This window comes from Jaculus jaculus, chromosome 18, assembly GCF_020740685.1.
Source record: "Jaculus jaculus isolate mJacJac1 chromosome 18, mJacJac1.mat.Y.cur, whole genome shotgun sequence".
NCBI classification, from domain to species: domain Eukaryota; kingdom Metazoa; phylum Chordata; class Mammalia; order Rodentia; family Dipodidae; genus Jaculus; species Jaculus jaculus.
Genome location: NC_059119.1, coordinates 22,965,081 through 22,985,918, shown reverse-complemented (window position 1 = coordinate 22,985,918; position 20,838 = coordinate 22,965,081). Strand labels below are relative to the sequence as shown.

Here is a 20,838-nt window from a genome sequence, read left to right as displayed (position 1 = left end):
AGTTCCCAAGTGATCAGAGAGATAGCCCCAGCCCTCCTCATGCAAAGGTACTTAGAACCTCATGTGCACACTCTTTTTGTGTCATTATCCTGGCTCAGTAACTTATTGTAGGCAGAAGAAGTTAAGACACTTTCCATTTTATTAATCAACATGTTACCAAACTTTGAATAATTTTCAGTCATAATTTCAAAGATAGTAAAAATGTTGCAACACATGGTTTAGAACAATAAAGTTCTGCTCCTCAATATTATCATTATTACACGCACCACAGAATCTCAGCCAATCTTACAGAGTGTTATCATTTAGTGTTGTCTGGACTCAGAAGCCACCCATGCATTCTAGCATAAAGAATGGAATTAAAGCACAATTTGATGTATACTGATACAGAAACCAATTTAAAAACAGGGTCTGCAGCATTTGAAACAGAAATTAAAAAAAAAAAACAACAGTACAATGTCTTGAGTGATGGTTTGAAATTTAAATTCATACAGTTTTAAATGGATTCAGCACTATAGACATGGAGAACACAGTCAATCCCTAGGCAACTTAGTACTGGGTACCTTTCAGGCTAAGGATAATTAACCACCAGACTATTAGAGTTGTTAGGGATGCTAAAGATAATTTGAGATGAATCATGAGAAATTGGATTGTAAAAGTACAACCCAAATGATTTTTCCCTCTCTCTCTATAACTGTTTGCATAAACCCTAGTCCAACCAACAACCTCTCTCTTGTGCTGTTCTACTGGGTCAGGATTGATGAGCCATCAGCCTGGAGATATTTTCTATACAGGAAGCAAGAGTCCCCTTGCTTCTCCAAACTCCCTTAAATTAGCTGTTATCTTCCCCTCACCTCTCAGAGTGTAAATGACCATGTTTGTGCCAGTCTGCCCAAGGTTACTGCCTCCCTGCTTCATTCACACATACTCTGGCCTTCTGTAGGACTGCAGTCTTGACCATCTCCACTCAAGGGTGTCAGTCTTTCTCCCAATGCAAGGCTTCTTGCTTGCTCTTCCATTGTGGAGGAAGAGCCAGGCTGTGTTAGTGGCACCATGGTGCGACTTGGATGTCTCACCTGCCCTGACTCTTGATGAATGACCCCTGACTCTGCCTTCTCAAAATCAGGCTCCACATTGGGAAAAAGGATGGGTGTACATGGAAGTTGTTTTGAAAATAGTCATCCTTTATATCATTTAATTTATTTAAAAAAAAAAACAACTCATGAATATGGCTGGAGAGATTTCTCAGTGGTTAAGGCACTTGCCTGTAAAGCCTAATGACCTGTGTCCAATTCCTCAGCAATCATGTAAGCTAGAGGCACAAACTGGTGCGTACATCTGGAGTTTGCAGTGTTGGAGGCCCTGGTACGCCAATGTGCTCTCTCTGCTTATGAATGAATGAATGAATAAATATTTTCAAAACTATGAACAGATCACAATCTTATTTTAAAAATATTTTCGAACTACCTTCACTCTTAGCTGCTCAGATGTTGAAAGCATATAGCTCTATGTCTTGATAAAGGCCAACAGTTTCCATGGATGGTTTGATTATGGGAATTATCTGTCAAACAGAAAGTCATGGACATAAGACAAATCAGCTTCCTGAGGTAGAGAGGGACAAGAGGGAAAGTTGCTATTTATCTGGTCCTAGGGATAAAGGAACTAGTCATAGGTCACTCCTTGCCTTGAATAAACACATCAAATCTGTGGAACACTGGAGGCCTCCAAGGAGAAAACAATATTACCCTGCTTGTTGTAGTCCTCTCCACAACAAACGCTTGGTTGCAAAGGTGTAGAAGAAAACCAAGTGCATAAAACAAAAAGGTATGACAAAGACAAGTTTCTCCAAGGGGGAAAAAAAAGCCATATGCACTCCTTAGAATTAAAGGCCGGAAACAGTCAGTGTTTTTATGGGAATGTTGAACAGGAATATTAGGCTGTTGAAAATTATATATCATATAAAATATGTCTTTAACCAAGAAAGAACATGTTAAAAATTTTATAGAAATTTGAACATCTTCTTACTAATACAAAAATAACCACTATTAATATTTTAATGTTTCCTTCCAATGGCTCATATTGAGAACATTTTGAAATGTAATTTTCTTGTAAAGGCTGATACCTAATAATTCAGGAGTTTCATTCCGTGCTACTCTGACCGTTGCATCATATTTGTCTGAAGCTAGATTTTTAGGCATCTCCCTACTATGTTGAGTAGATCTGCTTTACTCATTTATATGGAAAAGATGGATGGAAAGATCATGGTGCATAAATTTCTTAGGTCACAAAACTCAGTCTCATTGTGCATCTTTAATATAGTACTGGGACAATATCTAACACTATTTCAATTTTACATGATTTTAATAGAATTTTATCATTGTATAAAATGTAAGTTGAAAAGATATATTTTTTGACTATTTGTCTTCATTTTATGACTATATATAAGGTAATATTTAATATCACTGACTATAAATTATTATGTGATATTCACTATGTAACTTCTGTTATGAAATGTTTCACCTGTAAAACTAAATACACTGGTACTCTCATTTTATTCTTCTCTGTGGGAAGCTACATTTCCTGTCCATGCTAGTTGACCATAGTTCCAATAATATGCAATCCTCAGGGATGCATTAGGTGTTCTTGTTTTGTTCCTTGCTGAATCTCCAGATTCTAGAACAATACACAACATGTTCTAAGAAAGCAATTAATGCTTACATATTTGGTTGTACAGATGCTCACTTTAAGAACCCTTTATTTCACACTGTAGACTTTTATCACATGTATATATAAAAAAACTGAAATACTTACAACATACCATTTTTATAAATCACAATTTCAAATTGAATCCATTTGGCAGGTTCTTTCTTTGTTTCCATCCCTAGGAACTAAAAAACAAAAATTGTAATTGGTATTAAAATATTTTGATGTTAAACTATTTTTTCTAGTCTCTTTATACTATGTTGTCATAACATTAGTAACATTTGGGGTAGGATGAGCTTAATTCAAAATGCCCCCAATTATAATTGCTTAGTCTAAGCATGGGCATGTTTTTGGCTTTAAGTCTGATGGATAAATTCAGGTTCAGTACTGCACACTAGCATAGTTGATTATAGACTAAGTTGTCCCTCATCTTCCACATATATTTTCCAAAATGGCTTTGACTGTGATCATTATTTTCTCACAATGTTCTCCATGTCTCTGTTACTAAGTGACATTCTATTTATGAACAAAATGGGAGATGTGTTTAAAATGTGCTTTTCCATTAAGAGGAAAATTGCATTTCAATCCTACAAAATCTTCTGATGTTTGATATGTGATGATTTATATTTATAGAAATATTGCAATTGGATCTTAGTTGGCTATGATTGTCTAGCTGCTCATATTATTGTGTTGACTATTGAAAACTCATCACTGACTCTACCATGATCCCATGTAATCTTTTCTTTTTTAAATTTTTTTGGGGGTTATTTTTATTTATTTATTTGAGAGTGACAGACAGAGAAAGAGGGAGAGAGAGATTGAGAGAGAGAGAGAGAATGGACGCACCAGGGCCTCCAGCCACTGCAGATGAATTCCAGATGTGTGCACCCCCTTGTGCATCTGGCTAATGTGGGTCCTGGGGAATCAAGCCTCGAACCAGGGTCCTTAGGCTTCACAGGGAAGCGCTTAACCACTAAGCCATCTCTCCAGCCCCTAATCTTTTATTATTAGCTTTTATTCATCTTTCATAACTAACAGCAATAATAAATAGTAAAATAATAATCCTATCATTTAATAGAAATGAATGTGAAGTTTAATCGCTCAGTTAATGATGGACATTAACCTCAGAATGTTTAAGGAGTAGATATTTCCACAAATGTTTTATTAAGGAGTCGAAATGGAAGGCTCTCTGATACTTACTATCTATGACATTGTATCATATTACTGAGTGATCTATTATGAGAATGTCTGAATATTACAGAAATCTTATGCTGTCAAGGTGATTTCTTTTTAATCTTAATGGCATGACCTATTGAAAGAATTTCATTTTGATCTTGTGTGTACATTCATAATAAACAAAAATAGCAATTTTTTCAGAGAAATGTCTGTGAGGTATCAATATAGTTAACCACTAAATTCTCTTAGGGATATAAGTTTGTGTGATACAAGTTTTCATGAAAATAGACCTGGAAAAAATTGACTAACTCTTCCTGGTTCATCTTCTTTCCTACTGCAGGCCACAGTAGCTGACCTAACAGGCCGATCCATGTTATAAGTAATCAGGAAGGATGTGAGCAGGGATGAATTCATCCTTTTGAAAGATGGTGCTTGAACTCTTTTGTGAACCCATATTAGGAGGTGGAGAGCCTGTGCCTGGGCCTCTAAGTGCATAGGGCACATTTCAGAGCAGATGCCTATGTATCTGATCTCACCTCAGTATCCGGCTTATAACGTGGTCTTAGCTGTGCACCACCACCCCAGCTCTCTGCTTCTGTAGGCGAGCTTCACCTCTGGTTGTCCAATAGGATTCTCCCTTCTCAGGGGTTCATGTCTCTTCATCCAGCCAGTGGTCAGGCATGCTTCAGAAGCAGCTTTCTTGTCCCCATGCTTGAACTTTGGTAGGACATAACATGATGTCTTTCAAAGCATCATGGACTGCTCTCAAATTGTCCTAATGTGAGAGGACACTGACCTTTCTTTATCTGAAAGGTGAACACAGAATTTGGGAAATGTTCTTAAAAGCAGCTATGTCCTCTTTGCAAGTTCAGTAGGCAATCCGTCACTAAGTGCTCTTGAAAGGGGCAATACAACCCACCTACCACAGCTTTCCCAAACAGTGAGGCTTGGTCAAAGTTTGGAGGTATTTTCATTTGTTAGTTTGTATATATAATATGTGTTCATATGTATATGTATGTGTATTTTATTCTATATTGAATGAGTTACACTCATATATATTCATAAAAGCTATATATGTACACATACATATACATATATATTTTATGTACAAAGATATTTGAGCTTTAAAACTCACTAAGAATAAGTAGTTCTTGGAAGGGTTTTTCCCTATCTTTTATTCTTATAAATATTCCATAGCTATAATCATTTTAAGCCACTTTTCCCCTGAAGAGCAGTAGATTTGAGATGTAGACAGCAGCAGTAAATGAAGACCATTTATGCTATTGAACAATAATTTAAAAGGTGGGGCTTGAGAGATGACCTGGTAGTTAAGGGCTTTTCTTGCAGTAACTTAAAAGGTAATTACATACTTGAGATCTATACTTTGGGTTTTCACCTCTTACTCTTGGTCCATATTTGCATCTTTATCTTTTGGGAGAGTTATTAACTTCAGTCATTTTACTTCAAATATAATTTTCTACCATTTTATTTTAAAGGCATATTGTATTTTCTACCTTTCTCAATTGAATTATTTATTTTAAAAATCTCTCCAAAATTTCACTCTTTGAATGCTCAGATTGCTTTAAGTGTACCTTTGTTGGGTTTTCAACCTTTTGTTTTCTATTTTGCCTTTCCTAATGTCCTTTAAGAGCATCTTTTAATTCCCACTTCTCACATGTTATTTAGAAGAATAGAAGTACTTTTTGCCTTGGGCTGGAGAGATGGCGTAGCGGTTAAGCGCTTGCCTATGAAGCCTAAGGACCCCGGTTCGAGGCTCGGTTCCCCAGGTCCCACGTTAGCCAGATGCACAAGGGGGCGCACGCGTCTGGAGTTCGTTTGCAGAGGCTGGAAGCCCTGGCGCGCCCATTCTCTCTCTCTCCCTCTACCTGTCTTTCTCTCTGTGTCTGTCGCTCTCAAATAAATAAATAAATAATTTTAAAAAATTAAAAAAAAAGAAGTACTTTTTGCCTTTATTATTTTAAATATATATTCTACTTGTTGCCATCTTAGACTTTGAAATGAGAACTATGGGAAACCTACAATGCAATATTTGTTTCAAAGGCAGAAAATTAGACAAGTTCTTGTTTTTGAATGTTAGTGGTACTATTATGTTTATGTTGACAATTCTGTTGTATTATTCTGTCTGTGTTTAGTTTTATTTTGTTTATACTGACTGTCTCTCTGACATATGGTATTCACTGACTGCCAAGCATTAGCCAGCCATCTCATTGTGATAGGACACAAGAAAGTTTCTAAGGTGTAACATTGACACAGATCATTGAAAGGACCATGGCCTCCTTTCCACAAATGTACAAATGGCTTCATGTTTTTAGTGAGTTGTTTTGTAATCTTTCTGCTCTGTATAGTGACTTCTTTGGGACTTTCCTCTAACAAGGATAGGTCAAGTCATTATTTTTTTTCTACTTTCCTCATGTTTTCATATATTCCTCCCATCTATTCTTGGGGATTGATAGAAATAAAATCATGATAACATTTTAAGCTTTAGCCCCATGAAATGAATAAAAGAGAAAGCAAAGCCATGCAGTACTAACCCTAGTCAGGTTGATATTCATGACCTAAGGAAAGTTGGCAGCCCTATTCATAGCCATGGCTACCACCAAGGGTATGATCCCTCTGGTCTCCTTCCTGGCACTGTTTATTTTAGGTAATAGCTGATGATGCTATGAACTGGCCACATACGGTATTATGTAGGGATTTCAAATTATTTACAAATTGGGTGCATCTTTTCTCACTGATTAGTTCGATGGTCTGCTCTCAATTCTTCTCTTGTTATATGCAGTCTCTGGATTCAGTGAATTAAAAGCAGCAGGGTCTTTCTGACATAGAAGATTGTCTCCTGTCTTGGATAATTAAGACATTGCTGTCTGGAATTTCTCACGTAATAAAGATGAAGTTTAAAGATACATGGGATGAATGAACTCTGGGATAAAATCCTATCCCTCACAATTTTTTAAACTATGTACTCGTTGATAAAGATTCTTAACTTCTTGTCATTGCTTCTCTATCACTAAAATGAAGTGGGATGATATGAATATTAACTTCCTAGGGTTCCTAGGAATATTAAATCAGGGTAAGACTTGTAATTCCACAGGGATCTTCACTTCCTTATAATGTTTACTCTTATTGTGTGACACTCTTCCCAGGTTTCAGTGCTGACAGCACTCATATTTACCATTCTGTTCCTCCATAATTTAAGCATAAATTAAGAGGCATGACTGGGGTTAGTTGTTCAGAGTCTTCTAAAGTGTTACAAAAACAAAATACATATCATGGGAGAGCCTAACATCTATCAATCCTAGATATGTACTGATGTCATGAAAACATTAAGACAGAACCATGCATACAATAGTAAACACGGACACAAGCACAAGCCAAGGTAACATTTAACCTCCCGTTCAGTAACGCAGGAGAACTATTTACAAAGCTCTCAATACAGGCAATTCTTTGTAATAATTAAACATGTATAAACACATCTTAAGGAAGGGAATGGTCATAGAACATACGCAGAGTTAATAAAGGAGGACAAAATGTGCTAAATACCAGAGGAATCCAATTTTATAAGTGGCAAAGTATAATTTTTCTATTAAAAAGATTGGAAGGAAATATGTTGGGACATTGATAGTGATTTAACTTTTTTCTCATATGTTTTATACGTAAAACAGTTTTTTTTTAAATTATAAGATTAATCTTCATTTGCACTAAGATCTTTCTGGCCAGCCCAAACTGATTACATTTTAATCATAATAGGTTACACCATCGTGCAATGTAAGTGAAAACTGTAAAGTAAAATTGAGTAATGTTTTAAAGATACTTCCCAAGTTGCATCTTCATTGACCCAGCCATACCATTTTTTCCTGTGTGAAATAAGGACATGAAATGGGCTGTTCTTTGACAAAGTTTTGTTGTTTTCTTAACATACCTTATGTTAATAAGATACATTTTATCCCTACCAAAAAAAAAAAAAAAGTAAGTTTAACTGAGAGACAAGCATTACTTACAATTTCAAGTGTTCACAGATCCAATGAATCTCATTCATGGACCTATGGTTTCCTTCCAAAAGAAAGAACAATTAGTATATATGAAAATTGTAGCTATGGGTTACTTATAATAGTAATAAATTGAAGCAGTGTAAATGCCAAATGATAACACAATGTGAAAATTCATTAGTATAAGATGACTATAATACAATCATGGACTGGCCTCTAAATTCAATGTTTACAAACAAAATGTATCACCATGGGCCAAAATTATTTAAGTCAAAACACAAAATAAAAAAAAAAATAATGCTGGGGGCTGGAGAGATGGTTTAGGTTAACGTACAAGCTGACAAAGCCAAAGGACCCAGGTTTGATTCCCCAGTACCCATGAAAAGCCAGATGCCAAAAGCGGTTCATGCATGTAAGGTTTGCAGTGGCAGGAGGCCCTGGCATACCCACTTCCTCCTTCTCTTCTCCACTATCTGCTTAAAAGTTTTAAGTTACAAGAAAGTGAGCACTTTAGTGTAAATGGGTGAGTTTCAAAGGCACAACACGCAGTAGACCATTCTATAAGAATGAATATTGTATAGCCTAAAGAGAAATTTGTAGAACACTATTTCTTCCATATTGTCTCATATTTTTAGCCTTACCTTTTATTTGATTTTAGTGCAAACCTTTTAATCCTTTACAAATATTATTTGGTAGTGTAATAATTTGCTAATCCAAGAATTATCATTTGGTTTCATTCATTCATTATTTAACATAAATAGATCTTAGCTTTGTTTTGTAATTATGGAAAGTGCTGTTGTAAAAAACAATTCCAAGAAGTTAGAAGTCAGTTGACTGTACAAGGACAATTAACAAACTCCAGGTTATGTCTGTTATGAGAAGATACTGGTTAAAGTAATGAACCTTATCATTTACATTTGAAAGGTTCCAATTTAACCCTCACTAACACAACTAAAATGAGAAAGCTATTTTTTATTTACAAAGTTGAATTGGTCTTTTTCACTTTAGCTGAAAATTTCTGACAAATAAAAGTCAAATAAAAAGTCCATGTAGTAATGACAAACCCAAGGGAATTTGAATGCTTAGTTTCAAGAAAAGCCATGGTGGAGTGACAGTAAGGAAATGTTGGTGAAAGATTTCCTCCACTGAAAATCACTTACCTGACAAAGCCATTGAGCAAACTGATTAATAAGGTTTAAATTTTTAACATTCCGTGTGACAGATCTCCCCTCAAACAAATGCAATTCTAATGGAAGTAAACTTTATTGGGATGGTGACAGAGATATCTAGTCTATTTTTCACATCCTCGTTCCCAAGAGGACTGGCCCACTACTTTAAAAAATGTACTTTTGGAATGAGATAAAAGAGATCCATGTATACTCTTTGGAACAAATTTTTATCAGAGGCACAAGACATTGTTTTTAGTAATTTTTTAAATGACAAAATTTTCCACTGACCATCCATTTTGTGTATTCTTCTGTGTGACTTACATTTTTTAACTACTGTCAAACAGACATTAACCATTAAGAACTAGGGACATAATGTGCACAATTGCATATTTGTGAAAAATCAGGCAAGGCATTTCATTCTAATTATCTGTAACATGTACACAATGACCACTGGGAAATGTGCAGCCTTTTTTTTTTTTTTTAACGTGAGTTCTTATGTTCTTCCATTTGATCAAATATGCCCATTATCCAGATCTTTGTTGACAAAGACAGCACTCAGGAGCAGGCTGTGAAGAATAAATGTTAAGGGTGATCACTTTTCTTGCTTTATACATTTCCTATAAACAACTTCTGAGTCCAGGTTCTTCCATGCCATGGAGTTTTGACATACCATGTCTGTGTGTGATTGTTCCAGTTTTTTAAGCCCTTAAATATAAATTTATTGTAAAGTCAAAAGATACCATAAGTATAGAGTATATCACAGTTGTCTTAGTGTTTTTTTAAACCTCTAAATACATAAAAAAGAAGTACAAAAATGTGGGAGCTTCTTCCTTATTTGATTTTGTAAACTACAGCCATATAATTCTGAAAATACAATACAACTGAAATTTACTCTTTGATTCAAGTATTAAACATGTCCCATTGTTTTATTGAAGACAAAGAATTCAGAGTTTGGGATCTTTACGAAAACAAACAGCATATGGAAGGATAAGTGCAATTATGGATGTCTGGGAAAGAGCATATTAATCCTAATTTGATAAAAAAAATAGTGACAACCAAAATCAAGCCAATAAGTAAACACTACTTTTTTGTGTGTCCCCAAAGTTAGAATAGTTTTTAATCCATTATGGGAAAATATCTACAAAGAATTTATTCTCAGAACATTTAAGAGTGATCTGTATCAGGCATACTGGCATATATCTATTATCCTAGCACTCAGTAGGCTGAGGCAAGGAGAGGGTGTGTGCAAGTCCAGCCTGAGCCACACAACAGGAATCTTTCTAAAAAAAAAATGAGATGAAAATAATTGAACATTTGTAAATATCCTTTATGGTTTACTTTTTGCCTAGTAATGGTCTATTTACTGCTTCTGTGATTGGAGAATGTCTTCAAGGTCTCTGACCTGTGGAGGACTTTGTACTCTTTTCATAAATTCTCACATTTTCTTTCAAACAAATGTGAAGCAAATTTTTGGACTTTAATTCTCAGGCTTTGGAATTGTTTATTTCTTGGTCTTCCCTTCTTTTAGACCCATCCTAGGTAAATTTACCTTAAAGACAATCATGGAAATGTGCCAGTACAGATGTCAATATTCTTCATAGATAACCATATAGGTTCCAACTATCTTAAAGACAGTGAGATAAGCAAATAAGCATGATATTTTTTTTAAAGAGTTGTGTGTAAATGACTGAGTGATATCCTGACCAGTTAAAGTCTGGGTGAGTATGAAGGATGAACAGTTTTGATTTGGAAAAACAAAGATGATCCCACCTTATTAACAAATGAGTTCAAGGAGCTGCTCTTCTGTGTAAGCTAGAAGCTTTCACAAAGATTATTTTCAATATAGAGATTTTCTAAAGAATTTTCAACAATATAAGTTTGTTTCTTTTCACACGGCTATTTCATCAACAATAAGATACGTGCAATCAATACAGGTATTCACGACAAACAATTTTCAAACTAGTAGAAGCCTGCTTTCGGTTTTATAAAGATTGAGTCTGGCATCTGGTAACCCTGCAACTGATTCCACTGGGGTGTTTGACATCATTACACTGTAGTCACTCCCAGCCTCCCCATAAGATTAGTGTTTGCAGGAGCTCAGTGGACATTGGAGGTCAAAGACAATCTGTTTGGACATCTTGTCAAGAAGTTATAGTTAAGTTTGTTATTTTTTTAAAAAAAAATACATTTGAGACGATTATACACAGTAGAGACAGTAACCAATCACACCCATGAGTTAATTTTCATTTTGGAGAGAGAACTAGCAGATTTTATTTTAGAGTCTTGAGAATTTCCAACCCAAGGATATTTCTGCTTGCCTAAAAAAGAGAAGGAACTAAAAGTAACTGATTGAAATGTTGCCAAGTTCATTGGCCACTAAATGCTTTGATTTTATTGGTATTTCATGAGGTAATCACTTAACATTGATTTAATTAAGCAAACATAAGGCTACTAAAATAACCTTTTAATTTAATAAGCATATACATGTATAACAGTGGGTGTGGGTGTGGAAATACATTACTAAAAGAGAATGTTATAGATCTTAAGGAATGAATTTCTCCCTTTACCCTCTGTATTTCTTTAAAAGGGAAAGAAAGAATAAAAACTGGAAGAGATAAAGCTTATTCAGAGGCTTCACTTCCCAGGCCACATTGGGATGGTTAAAACTCAAGTCAACTCAGAAATCGTGTGCTGGTCTTGCATGGATGAGGACTGAGCTTCTGAAGACAAGATACAAACACAGTGTAGACATGCGATCCATCGAAAACACTACTGAATCTATACAATTGAATAATAATAAAAAGTATTATTTATATATAAAATGTTTCCCAGATACCAAAAGATCAAATAAAAATCCCACCCCACCATCGTTTGTCCTAGGTATACAATATACTCTTGTGAAATATTTCTTAGCACTTTTACAGGGATGGAGTCAGACCACCGTCCCCCACAAGCACCCATTAGGGAGTCATGGTTTCCTATAGCACCATATGGTAGCGTAGGTGTCGGGCAATGGCTTCAAATGATGACCACATTCTAATGACTGGGTAACTGGCATCCTTGGCCATGGGCCCCACTGCAGAAACTAATGGGTATTTTGAAGTTGGATTGGCCCTTTTGTTCTTTGTGGTGAGAGTCTGCAAGGTTTTCTTCTAACTAGATTAACTTGGGAAGTTCTATAAATAGCACTTTTCTACCTCCAGAAACTCTTACTGTAACTTAAAAGTAATGTGAATAACTGAAGTATGCCATAATATACATAACAAATCATGAAGAGAATTTCAAAACTCGTGGCCTAACATAATTTCAACTATTTCGTGTTATCATAAGATTGGACATCCTTTTGAACAACAGCATTCCAAAATAGTCACCAGCAATTTAGAATAATAAATGTTTCACTTAAAAAGGCAAATCAGAAAATGAATCAAAGAAAAAAAATGTGGGTGACATTCACTCAATAATGAATATATATTCTGTTTAGCTGCAATTCTTCAAACACCTATTCACACACCAGCAGCAAGGAAAGCGAAGCAAGTTCAGAGATGTCTTCTAGAAATAGTGCTGCTATGTGGGGACATGATCACGAAGGACCGGGTACTGAAGGCTATAGGTATGTGCCATGTCAGGGTAACCTTTAAACTCTAGTTGTGATCACCACTTTGGCAGTTTATGCCAAAAAAAAAAAAAAAAAAAAAAAAGTACCCTTTAAGCTTGGACACATTGAAAGAAGTTTCATGTGCCAAAAAGAGATAAGGACCATGATGGATTTTGTAGTGAGTGTTCAAAGAACCACACCATGAACTTCAACACCACCGAAGGGGCTGAAACTGCTAGTCAGTCTCTAGAAGGCACAGGGAAGGGGCTTGAGCCGTAGTCCCATTGTAGATGTCCCTCGTGTCGTAAAGTAAGGTGTTCTAGTCAGACTTCATTTTTCAGTTATCTTAATATTTTAGTGTAAAGCCATGGAAACAAACAAACAAAAAAAAGAATAAAGTTGACTTAGATGTATGTGGCCCTCCTGCTATTTGATCATAATAAATTTCACCATAATGCCGTGTTGGGATTTTCAGATACCTAAACCATCCTAACTTTCCCAAAGGTAAAATATTTTCAAACGAGAACTAAGGCAATCTAGACTAGATATTAAAAAGTCACATCTAGAAGCTCTTTACACTGTTACCTCGCTGTTCTCATGGGATAACTGGTGTATATGTTATAACCATTTGTTAAATATAAAGTATGTTTCTACTGATGTGTTTTCAACATTTGAGACCTTGATTTTTTTCTACTAAGCAGTTTTGATTATTTTAATGTTCGTTTTTTTTTTTTAAGCAGATGACATTATGTCTGTTATTAATGAAGCTCCACCAAGAACAATTTAGTGTGTTTCAAATAAAAACAACTTCATCTAAAACAAGAATTATATATTTTCACTGCTTGATTCAGAAAATTGTCATAATCTCTTCCCATGAGATGTTGTCTTCCACAAAGAAACTTTAAGCAAGCTTTCCCCAAATTACAGTAAAAGCAATCTCTTTCTGTACTTTCAAATACTGTGCCTTTTTATTTAAAACAGTGTAAACATAACAACACCACCAATAATTGGAAAAAAGACTGGGTATGTGAACACTAATTTCTTTGAATGCCCCATGAAAGTAGGGAAAATAAAAGACAAATCTTCAGGAGAGGTTTCCAGTTCACCTTACCAGTGGTAAAAATATTGCTTTATTCCAAATGAACATACAACACCGTTTACTCTTTGGGGGTGAGAGGGGCGGCTTCTTGTGAACTGAGTACTCTAGGGTTTGTGATTTCCACCATTTATTCCTTCCATAGAGCCACAGAAGGCAATGTTTTGGTCTACACGTAGTAGACCTGAGATCAAATAGCAATGAGCATGATGAGAAAGAAAATGGTTAATTGTCAATTTGATAATTGGCTTAGGTAAATAATTTAAGGAGATATGATTAAAAAAAATCAACAATCCTCCATCAATTCACTTCATGATACTGATATTCGTAAGTCAAAAGTTATTCCTTTCAAAAGTATTCACATCAGAAAATGGTCTAGACATTGTCAAATGTTTCATAGGATCGGCCATGCAGATTGCCTTGATTTAAGAACTCTAACCAAATTTTATATTTAATGAAAAAAATTTAAGTGAAAAGATCTAAGAGGGAAATTTTTTTCTGAATATTCGATTCCCTGATGTTTCAGAACAAATTTTAGCAAGCTTAATACACACACATGCACACGCAAACACACAGTGAACACATGTGCATACGGCATATGTGCTCAGGTGAGCAAGCCCACACGCTTGCTCGCTCGCTCACACCTGCGCACACAGGCACACACGCGCACCAAAGGAATGCTCTGTCAGAGCTTCTGAAAGATCTGCAAGGAAAACATCTCTATTAGCATCATTTTCATGACATGATGTCGTGATTTTTGTCTCTCTTTTTTCTACAATAATTCCGTACCTCCCTCTGAGATTCTGTGCTTTAAAATGTCAGAGGAAGATGGCACAGCAAGGTAGGTTAGACTGCCCCGATTTATCTGTCTTCCTTCCTAGCCCAGTTTTTGTGCCATTCTTTAGAAATCAAATACAAAACACTACATTCCTTGACGTGACATAACCTGTGATGAGGGTGTTCATGAGTAGAAATTTAGGGGTTGGGACAAGAGAGTAGAGTAGCCAGGGCCACCTGCTCACTGGAATATCCACCCTTACTCTTTGAAACCAGGTGACCACCTGTGCCTTCCTACTTAAGCACTGGCACCGTGGGGGTGAGGGTCTGAAGAGCCCACATTCTCCAGGAGTCAAAGAGGACAGTGTTGGAAATTGGAATCAGAATTCTACCCAAAAGCTTTAGTGGTAAGCTTTATCCCTCCTGAAACATTTCTTTCCCTTTAAAAAAATATTTTGTTAAAAAACACTATGATATGAGGGCGATAGACTATTTGGTTTCTTCTAAGTAGATGCTCTTAAATTAACGCATATAAATAATTTGTATTTAATTTCCTCTCTTTCCTGTTGATCAAAGCATAGGATGCACAGATTCCTATGTCTCGAGTCACTTGGTCAACGCAGAGTCTCTTTGTATTTCATTTCTTAAGACAAATTGTGCCTCCCTTTCTGACTTGGCCGTGGGGCTCAGGGGGAGAAAGGCTGTGTTTTCACTCGCGCTGTCCTCAGTTTCCACACTGGCCAGTTCATAGTCTTCTGAGCGCCTGGCATCAGTCAGAATTCGGATCTGCTCCTGCACAGTCTCCAGCAATATTTTCACTTCTTGCTGTTCTGCTAAAAGACAATCGCTGACTGGAATGCTCACATTGACTATGTCAGCGGAGTAGGAGTTTTTGCACCATTTGATGCTTTTGACTTCAGAAATCCCTGGCATGTGCATGCAGGTTTCTTCTAGACCCACTGAAGGGATGATGGGCACTGAACTGGCCCTTGGGGATGAATATCCCACTAGGTCCTTTTGATCCAAGCTATTAAAATAGGGGTTTGTGTCTCTTGAAGGCAGTTGCATATTTAATGATGCATTTTGTTGGGTTCTTAAGCCATTGGACGAATACCTGAAAAAAGATAAACAGGGTCACGCATTCTGGCTTCCAGGGCACTAATGCATCCATAAAGCACTTTCCACATGCACCATCACTGACTTCTCACAGCAACCCCAGGAGACGGATGCTAAGGCTCCCAGTTAAACAGAGAAGGAGACTGAAGCTCAGATCGGGGACGTGACTTGCTCAAGGTCACACAGAAAAATAAGTGACAGACCGAGACTCAAACCCAGATCTTCTTACTTTAAGTCCAGGGGTCTTTCAACACACCACAGCTGTATAGGCAGGTGGGATATAGTCTTCCTGACCTCTATCCTAGAATACAAAGTAAATGGGGATTGAGCAGGTAAGTGTGGCCTTCCCACCGTGACAAACAGGACAGCATTCTGGCATTACTCCACTCATCAGCTCAGCCATCCTCTCAGCCCAGGGGCAGTCCAATAGATAGGCGTGGCCACCCTAACCGGAGGTGTTACTGATATTGAGCACCAAGCTACCTAAGTCCTTGCTCGTGGTGCTTAGCCCTGGTTTGGGAGAATTTGAATCTGATTGTACTGGGATTCTATTCTGCCTTGTAGTAATGACATCACTGGTCCGTTACTGAACCCAAGGACAGAGACTGCAGGGAAAGGATTCCACTGCAAGCCCAGGAGGAGCAAGCAGTGCGTTCCACAGGGCTCTATCCTTCTAGCAGCTGTCCTCACAAGGCTTCCAAAGCCAAGTGAAGAGGGTGGGGGATCGTTAGGGCATGCCAGTGGTTTGTCCACTATGCTACTGTGCCGTTCCGATAACTTTAATATGCCAGCATCTGGCATGTCTCCCTTTGCCATTTCAGGGATGGCGATTTTCCTTTTAGATTTCCAGTGTCAGAAAGTGGGACAAGTCTATCATAGTTTATAGAAAGGCTATTTGGGGACCCAAATGGGCTTTATTCTACTTAACAATTAAGTATAAGTTGAACATATCGAATCTCCACACAGATGTCACTGCCCTACGTGGTAAGTATAATTTAATTTTTTATGAATGTAAAGAATAATTGCAATGAAATGTGTTTGTACTAAAGAGAAATCATTAGGGTCATGATGCGAGTGGGTTCACTAGACTTAGAGCAAAGATGAGGGACGGGTTCACATCTTAGTTTTCCCATTTCTTCTGAGTGTGCCTAGAACAGTGTTGGCCATCGATAAATCTTCATCTAGTGAATTCATTAATGCATAAACACGTCTGCAAGGAGCATGCTCTCTTTACATCTCAAATCACGCCCGTATTCAAACATTTTAACACGCTAACATGTGCTCAGTAATTTGAAACGAACTTTCACCTTCAATTGCTTCTTAAACAGTTGTAGATGATTATGCTTGTGTGACGGATGAGTAGGTGTTTCTAAGAAGGGGCATTCAAATGACTTACCCCAGCTTACATATTTTGTTGGGTGGCAGATGAAGCCCAAGAGTGAAATCGTTACTGTTACAGCCAGAGCTTACAAATGAATGGCGATCCTAAGATACAAACTAAACTAGAACGGCTTTTAGAGGTGTATAAAGTTACCACCTGTGCAAAGTGTATAGCCATGTGGAAGGTAATTCCCCAGGAGTGGGAATCTTAGTCTTCTGACTCGAGTAGACCAGTAAATGATCACAGAGGCGCTGGCTAATCCATGAATCTCAAGAAAAAAGGTAAAATTTTCCAGCTCTCATGTTTTGTCCTGCACACCGTCCTTTTGGCATGTGTGAACGTATGTATAGAAAGCCTCCCTATCAGATACTTACCAATGGAATAGAGCCAAGGAATGTAACTCAGCTAACATTGTCTCTACATTAATGTCGTCAGGGTATACAAATGGCTGGTTGAAATGTGATGATGATGCCAGCAACGTTTTACATGTGATTACAAAATAAAGACTTACTTGTAAGAATACTGAAGTATCTCAGAGGACATTTCGAATGGCTAAGCCCAAAGGCAACTAAGACTCAATTTGAAATATACTTGCATGCTAAATAAAGGACTTAGAAGAAAAACAGGAATCACACATGCCTATGACGTGTCATTTTCCAAGCTAGCCGCTGCACACATGGCTGGGAATAAATGTAATCCAAGCCATTGCCCCAAGAAGGGATGGGCTTTAAGTAACAGCTCCCCCAAAGATGTGAGTTTATTTTGAATCCAACATGACTTTAAACATAATATTCCTACATGCTTTGGAATTTCAGTCAAATTCCAGTCTCATTCAAATTGCTCCGATGTTCAAAACGCATAGGGGATAGCAGTGTGGTTCACTGGGAAAGCATGTGCCTAGCACGCATGAAGCCCTGGGTTCCCTCAGCAAACTCATACACTCCTCCCCCCCCCAAAAAAAAAAAAATCAGTCATACAGAGCTGAGTTCATGAGTTCTTCTATACCCCTCACCAGAGTCAGAGAGCAATCCTTCATTCTTCCCTAGACTTTTTTTTTTTTTTTTTTTTTTTTTGAGAGCAACAGAAACAGAGAGAAAGACAGATAGAGGGAGAGAGAGAGAATGGGCGCGCCAGGGCTTCCAGCCACTGCAAACGAACTCCAGACGCGTGCGCCCCCTTGTGCATCTGGCTAACGTGGGACCTGGGGAACCGAGCCTCGAACCGGGGTCCTTAGGCTTCACAGGCAAGCGCTTAACCACTAAGCCATCTCTCCAGCCCTCTTCCCTAGACTTTTTGTGAGGGTCCCAGCACCAATATTTGAAAAAAATAAATAAGTAGGAATTAAGTTTCTAAATGTGATTCTGACTTAGAAGATATTCAAAGTCCTGGATCCCTAGAATACCAACAACTCTTTCACCGTTTGCCCCCAGAACTTCTCATTCTTTGGCTATTAAACCACTTTGGACTTTCCTTCCTTTCATCTTCTATTAAAGCAATTATAGACGGGTTTCATCTGTCAACATGAGTCAAAAAGGATCCCAGGGCTGGGGAGGTGGCTTAGCGGTTAAGGCATTTGCCTGCAAAGCCAAAGGACCCAGGTTCAATTTCTCAGGACCCATGTAAGCCAGATGCTCAAGGTGGCACATGCGTCTGGAGCTCATTTACAGTGGCTGAAGGCTCTGGCATATCCTCTCTCTCTCTCTCTCTCTCTCAAAAATTATTGCAATCTTTAAAAAAAATATTAAACTCATTGATTTAATTCATTGTAAACCAGGGGTAAGTCACCAGGGGCTTGACTGGCTGAGATCATATAGTGCATATAGTGGTTAGTACTCGATGCTGAGTAAGGCAGGGTTAAGGCCAGGTAATTTGTCTTTCTCTAGGTAACTCTAAAACCCAGTTCCTGAGGTGTGTGGCGTTAGGATGAACTGACCAGCCTAGAACGGCACGGGTAGCGACTCCAGTCATGCATCACCGGCCCCATGATGGTTTTCTTCATGGCCCTTTTGTGGTCTGCAGGTTCATGTGGGCAGAAGGGCACATTCAACTCAGCTCTTTATCATGGTAATACCGTAACCATGTCAGGGCTTTCTGTTTCAACTCTGCTATCCTTACTTCATTCACCAATAACACTTCCAAGGAATAACAGAAGTAACGTATGTCGAGATGCTTGCTAGGAAAGGAAGGAATCAGAATATTTTGAATGCTGTCTGTCCTCTGTGAATCTATCCCCTCGCATCATCCTATGCACATCTTCGTTTGATTTGCCTGAAATGTAGGGATGTGTACAAAGCTCCAGGAGTCATTCCCATGTTTGGCATTCACTGGGGCTCTAGTCAGAGAAAACATATGCACAAGCAGGTCTCCACTCCATTCGAACTGCAGGCTATCCTAGAATAGGTGTAGGTTCAAGTTCCTGAGCAGGAGAGAAGCCACATGCACTGTGAGCTCATCCAGCAGACAGCCACCACATGTTTGGTAAACAAGCAGCAGACGGTTGATGGCTCTTGCAAATTCATTCACTCCCCTTCCAGACTAAGGCCAGATTTGAAGAGTGTTTAGCTGTGAAATTCTATTACCAGTCCCATTGCCAGTCCTGAGAGACAGTCAGTCCCCTAGAGTGGGAAATAGCTGTTTCTAAGAACTGAGAATGAGATTGCTCCCTGAGATTCATTGTACTAAACCCACAGTGACTTTGCTACAGAGTCACCATTTATCAACACCGGGTGCATATCACACAAAGCAAACTACATGGGGCTGGAGAGAATATTCCCAGCTCAATGGCGACAGAGCCCAAACAAAATGAGCATTGTGCAGGGCCAGGAGGTAAAAGACAAATCATACAATAGGAACTCTGGAGTCCAGAAGGTATTGCCAATGCATGGTGTGAGGCTGCCACAGGGGCTCAGGGCCTCCTTACTAGTCCTGGAATCTGGAAAGTGATAGCCCGGAGGAACTATGGCCCAGGATGTGATTTCTATCCACTCACAAAGTCTCTGAAGTTTATTTCTCTCATTTGGTCCAATTCTAACATTCATCTTAAAGGAAAGAATGAGCATGTGTGTATATATATACTATACATATATATACTAACAGACATCACTGGTCACTAAAGTATTCATGCAATCTGATCAGTTATAATTGCTAGCTAAATGCAATTGCAAGAGAAGTATGAACAGTCACCTCCCTTGCATTATACACGTGGCTGTTTTGGTGAATTTGCCATTCTCCATCTGTGTAAATGCATTTCACAATCCACATGAAATTGCTTCAAAAGAACAAAAGCCAAGCAGAGGTTGTTTAGGTCCTCACTTCCAATCTACTTAAAGAAATCTATGCCAAGCTTAATCCCCACAACAGCCCGCCTATCCCATGTCTAGAAGAATCTAGAAAGGCAGCGCTCTGGGCTGGACCTCCCACTGGCCTTGGTGTCAGCTTGAAAGGAGACAAGGCAAGCCTGGCTCATTCAAGACATAAACTAGATGCATCAAGAAACTGACTACTGAAATTTCTGACATAAATTCCGATTCTACTGCTGTGGAAATAACCGATAACATTATAATCACTACAGCAACATAAGCAATGTTTCAGCAAGAACTAAGTGTCAGGTACAAGCTGTTGGTTTATTTATTTATTTATTTAATCTGACCCACAACTCTCAGAAGGCCTAAGTTTAAATGAAATGTAAGCTCAGATGGCAATTTTTTTTTTTTTTTTCTGAAATTCACACAAGTGTCAAAGACTAGGATGTGGTTTGAGGTTCAGTCAGTCCAAGTGTTTTGTGGCGTAGGTTATATATAACAAGAGGGAAATGAGGGCGT

The 20,838-nt window shown here is 37.9% G+C and overlaps 1 protein-coding gene across 9 annotated transcripts in view; it reads right to left on the bottom strand.

Moving 5' to 3' along the window:
* Positions 1-11,401: 11,401 nt before the first annotated feature.
* Positions 11,402-20,838, bottom strand: part of Nrg3 (neuregulin 3) — a 1,113,809-nt gene continuing 1,104,372 nt past the window's right edge. For 6 of the 9 annotated variants that reach the window (XM_045137824.1, XM_045137828.1, XM_045137827.1 and 3 more), the window contains exons 9-10: positions 15,866-15,937; positions 11,402-15,634 (exon numbers count right to left, since the gene is read on the bottom strand). In XM_045137824.1, the coding sequence (XP_044993759.1) occupies positions 15,127-15,634; positions 15,866-15,937 (580 nt within the window). In that variant the 3' untranslated portion in view covers positions 11,402-15,126. The remainder of the gene's footprint in view (positions 15,635-15,865; positions 15,938-20,838) is intronic. The other 3 variants (XM_045137830.1, XM_045137831.1, XM_045137832.1) reach the window with 1 other exon arrangement.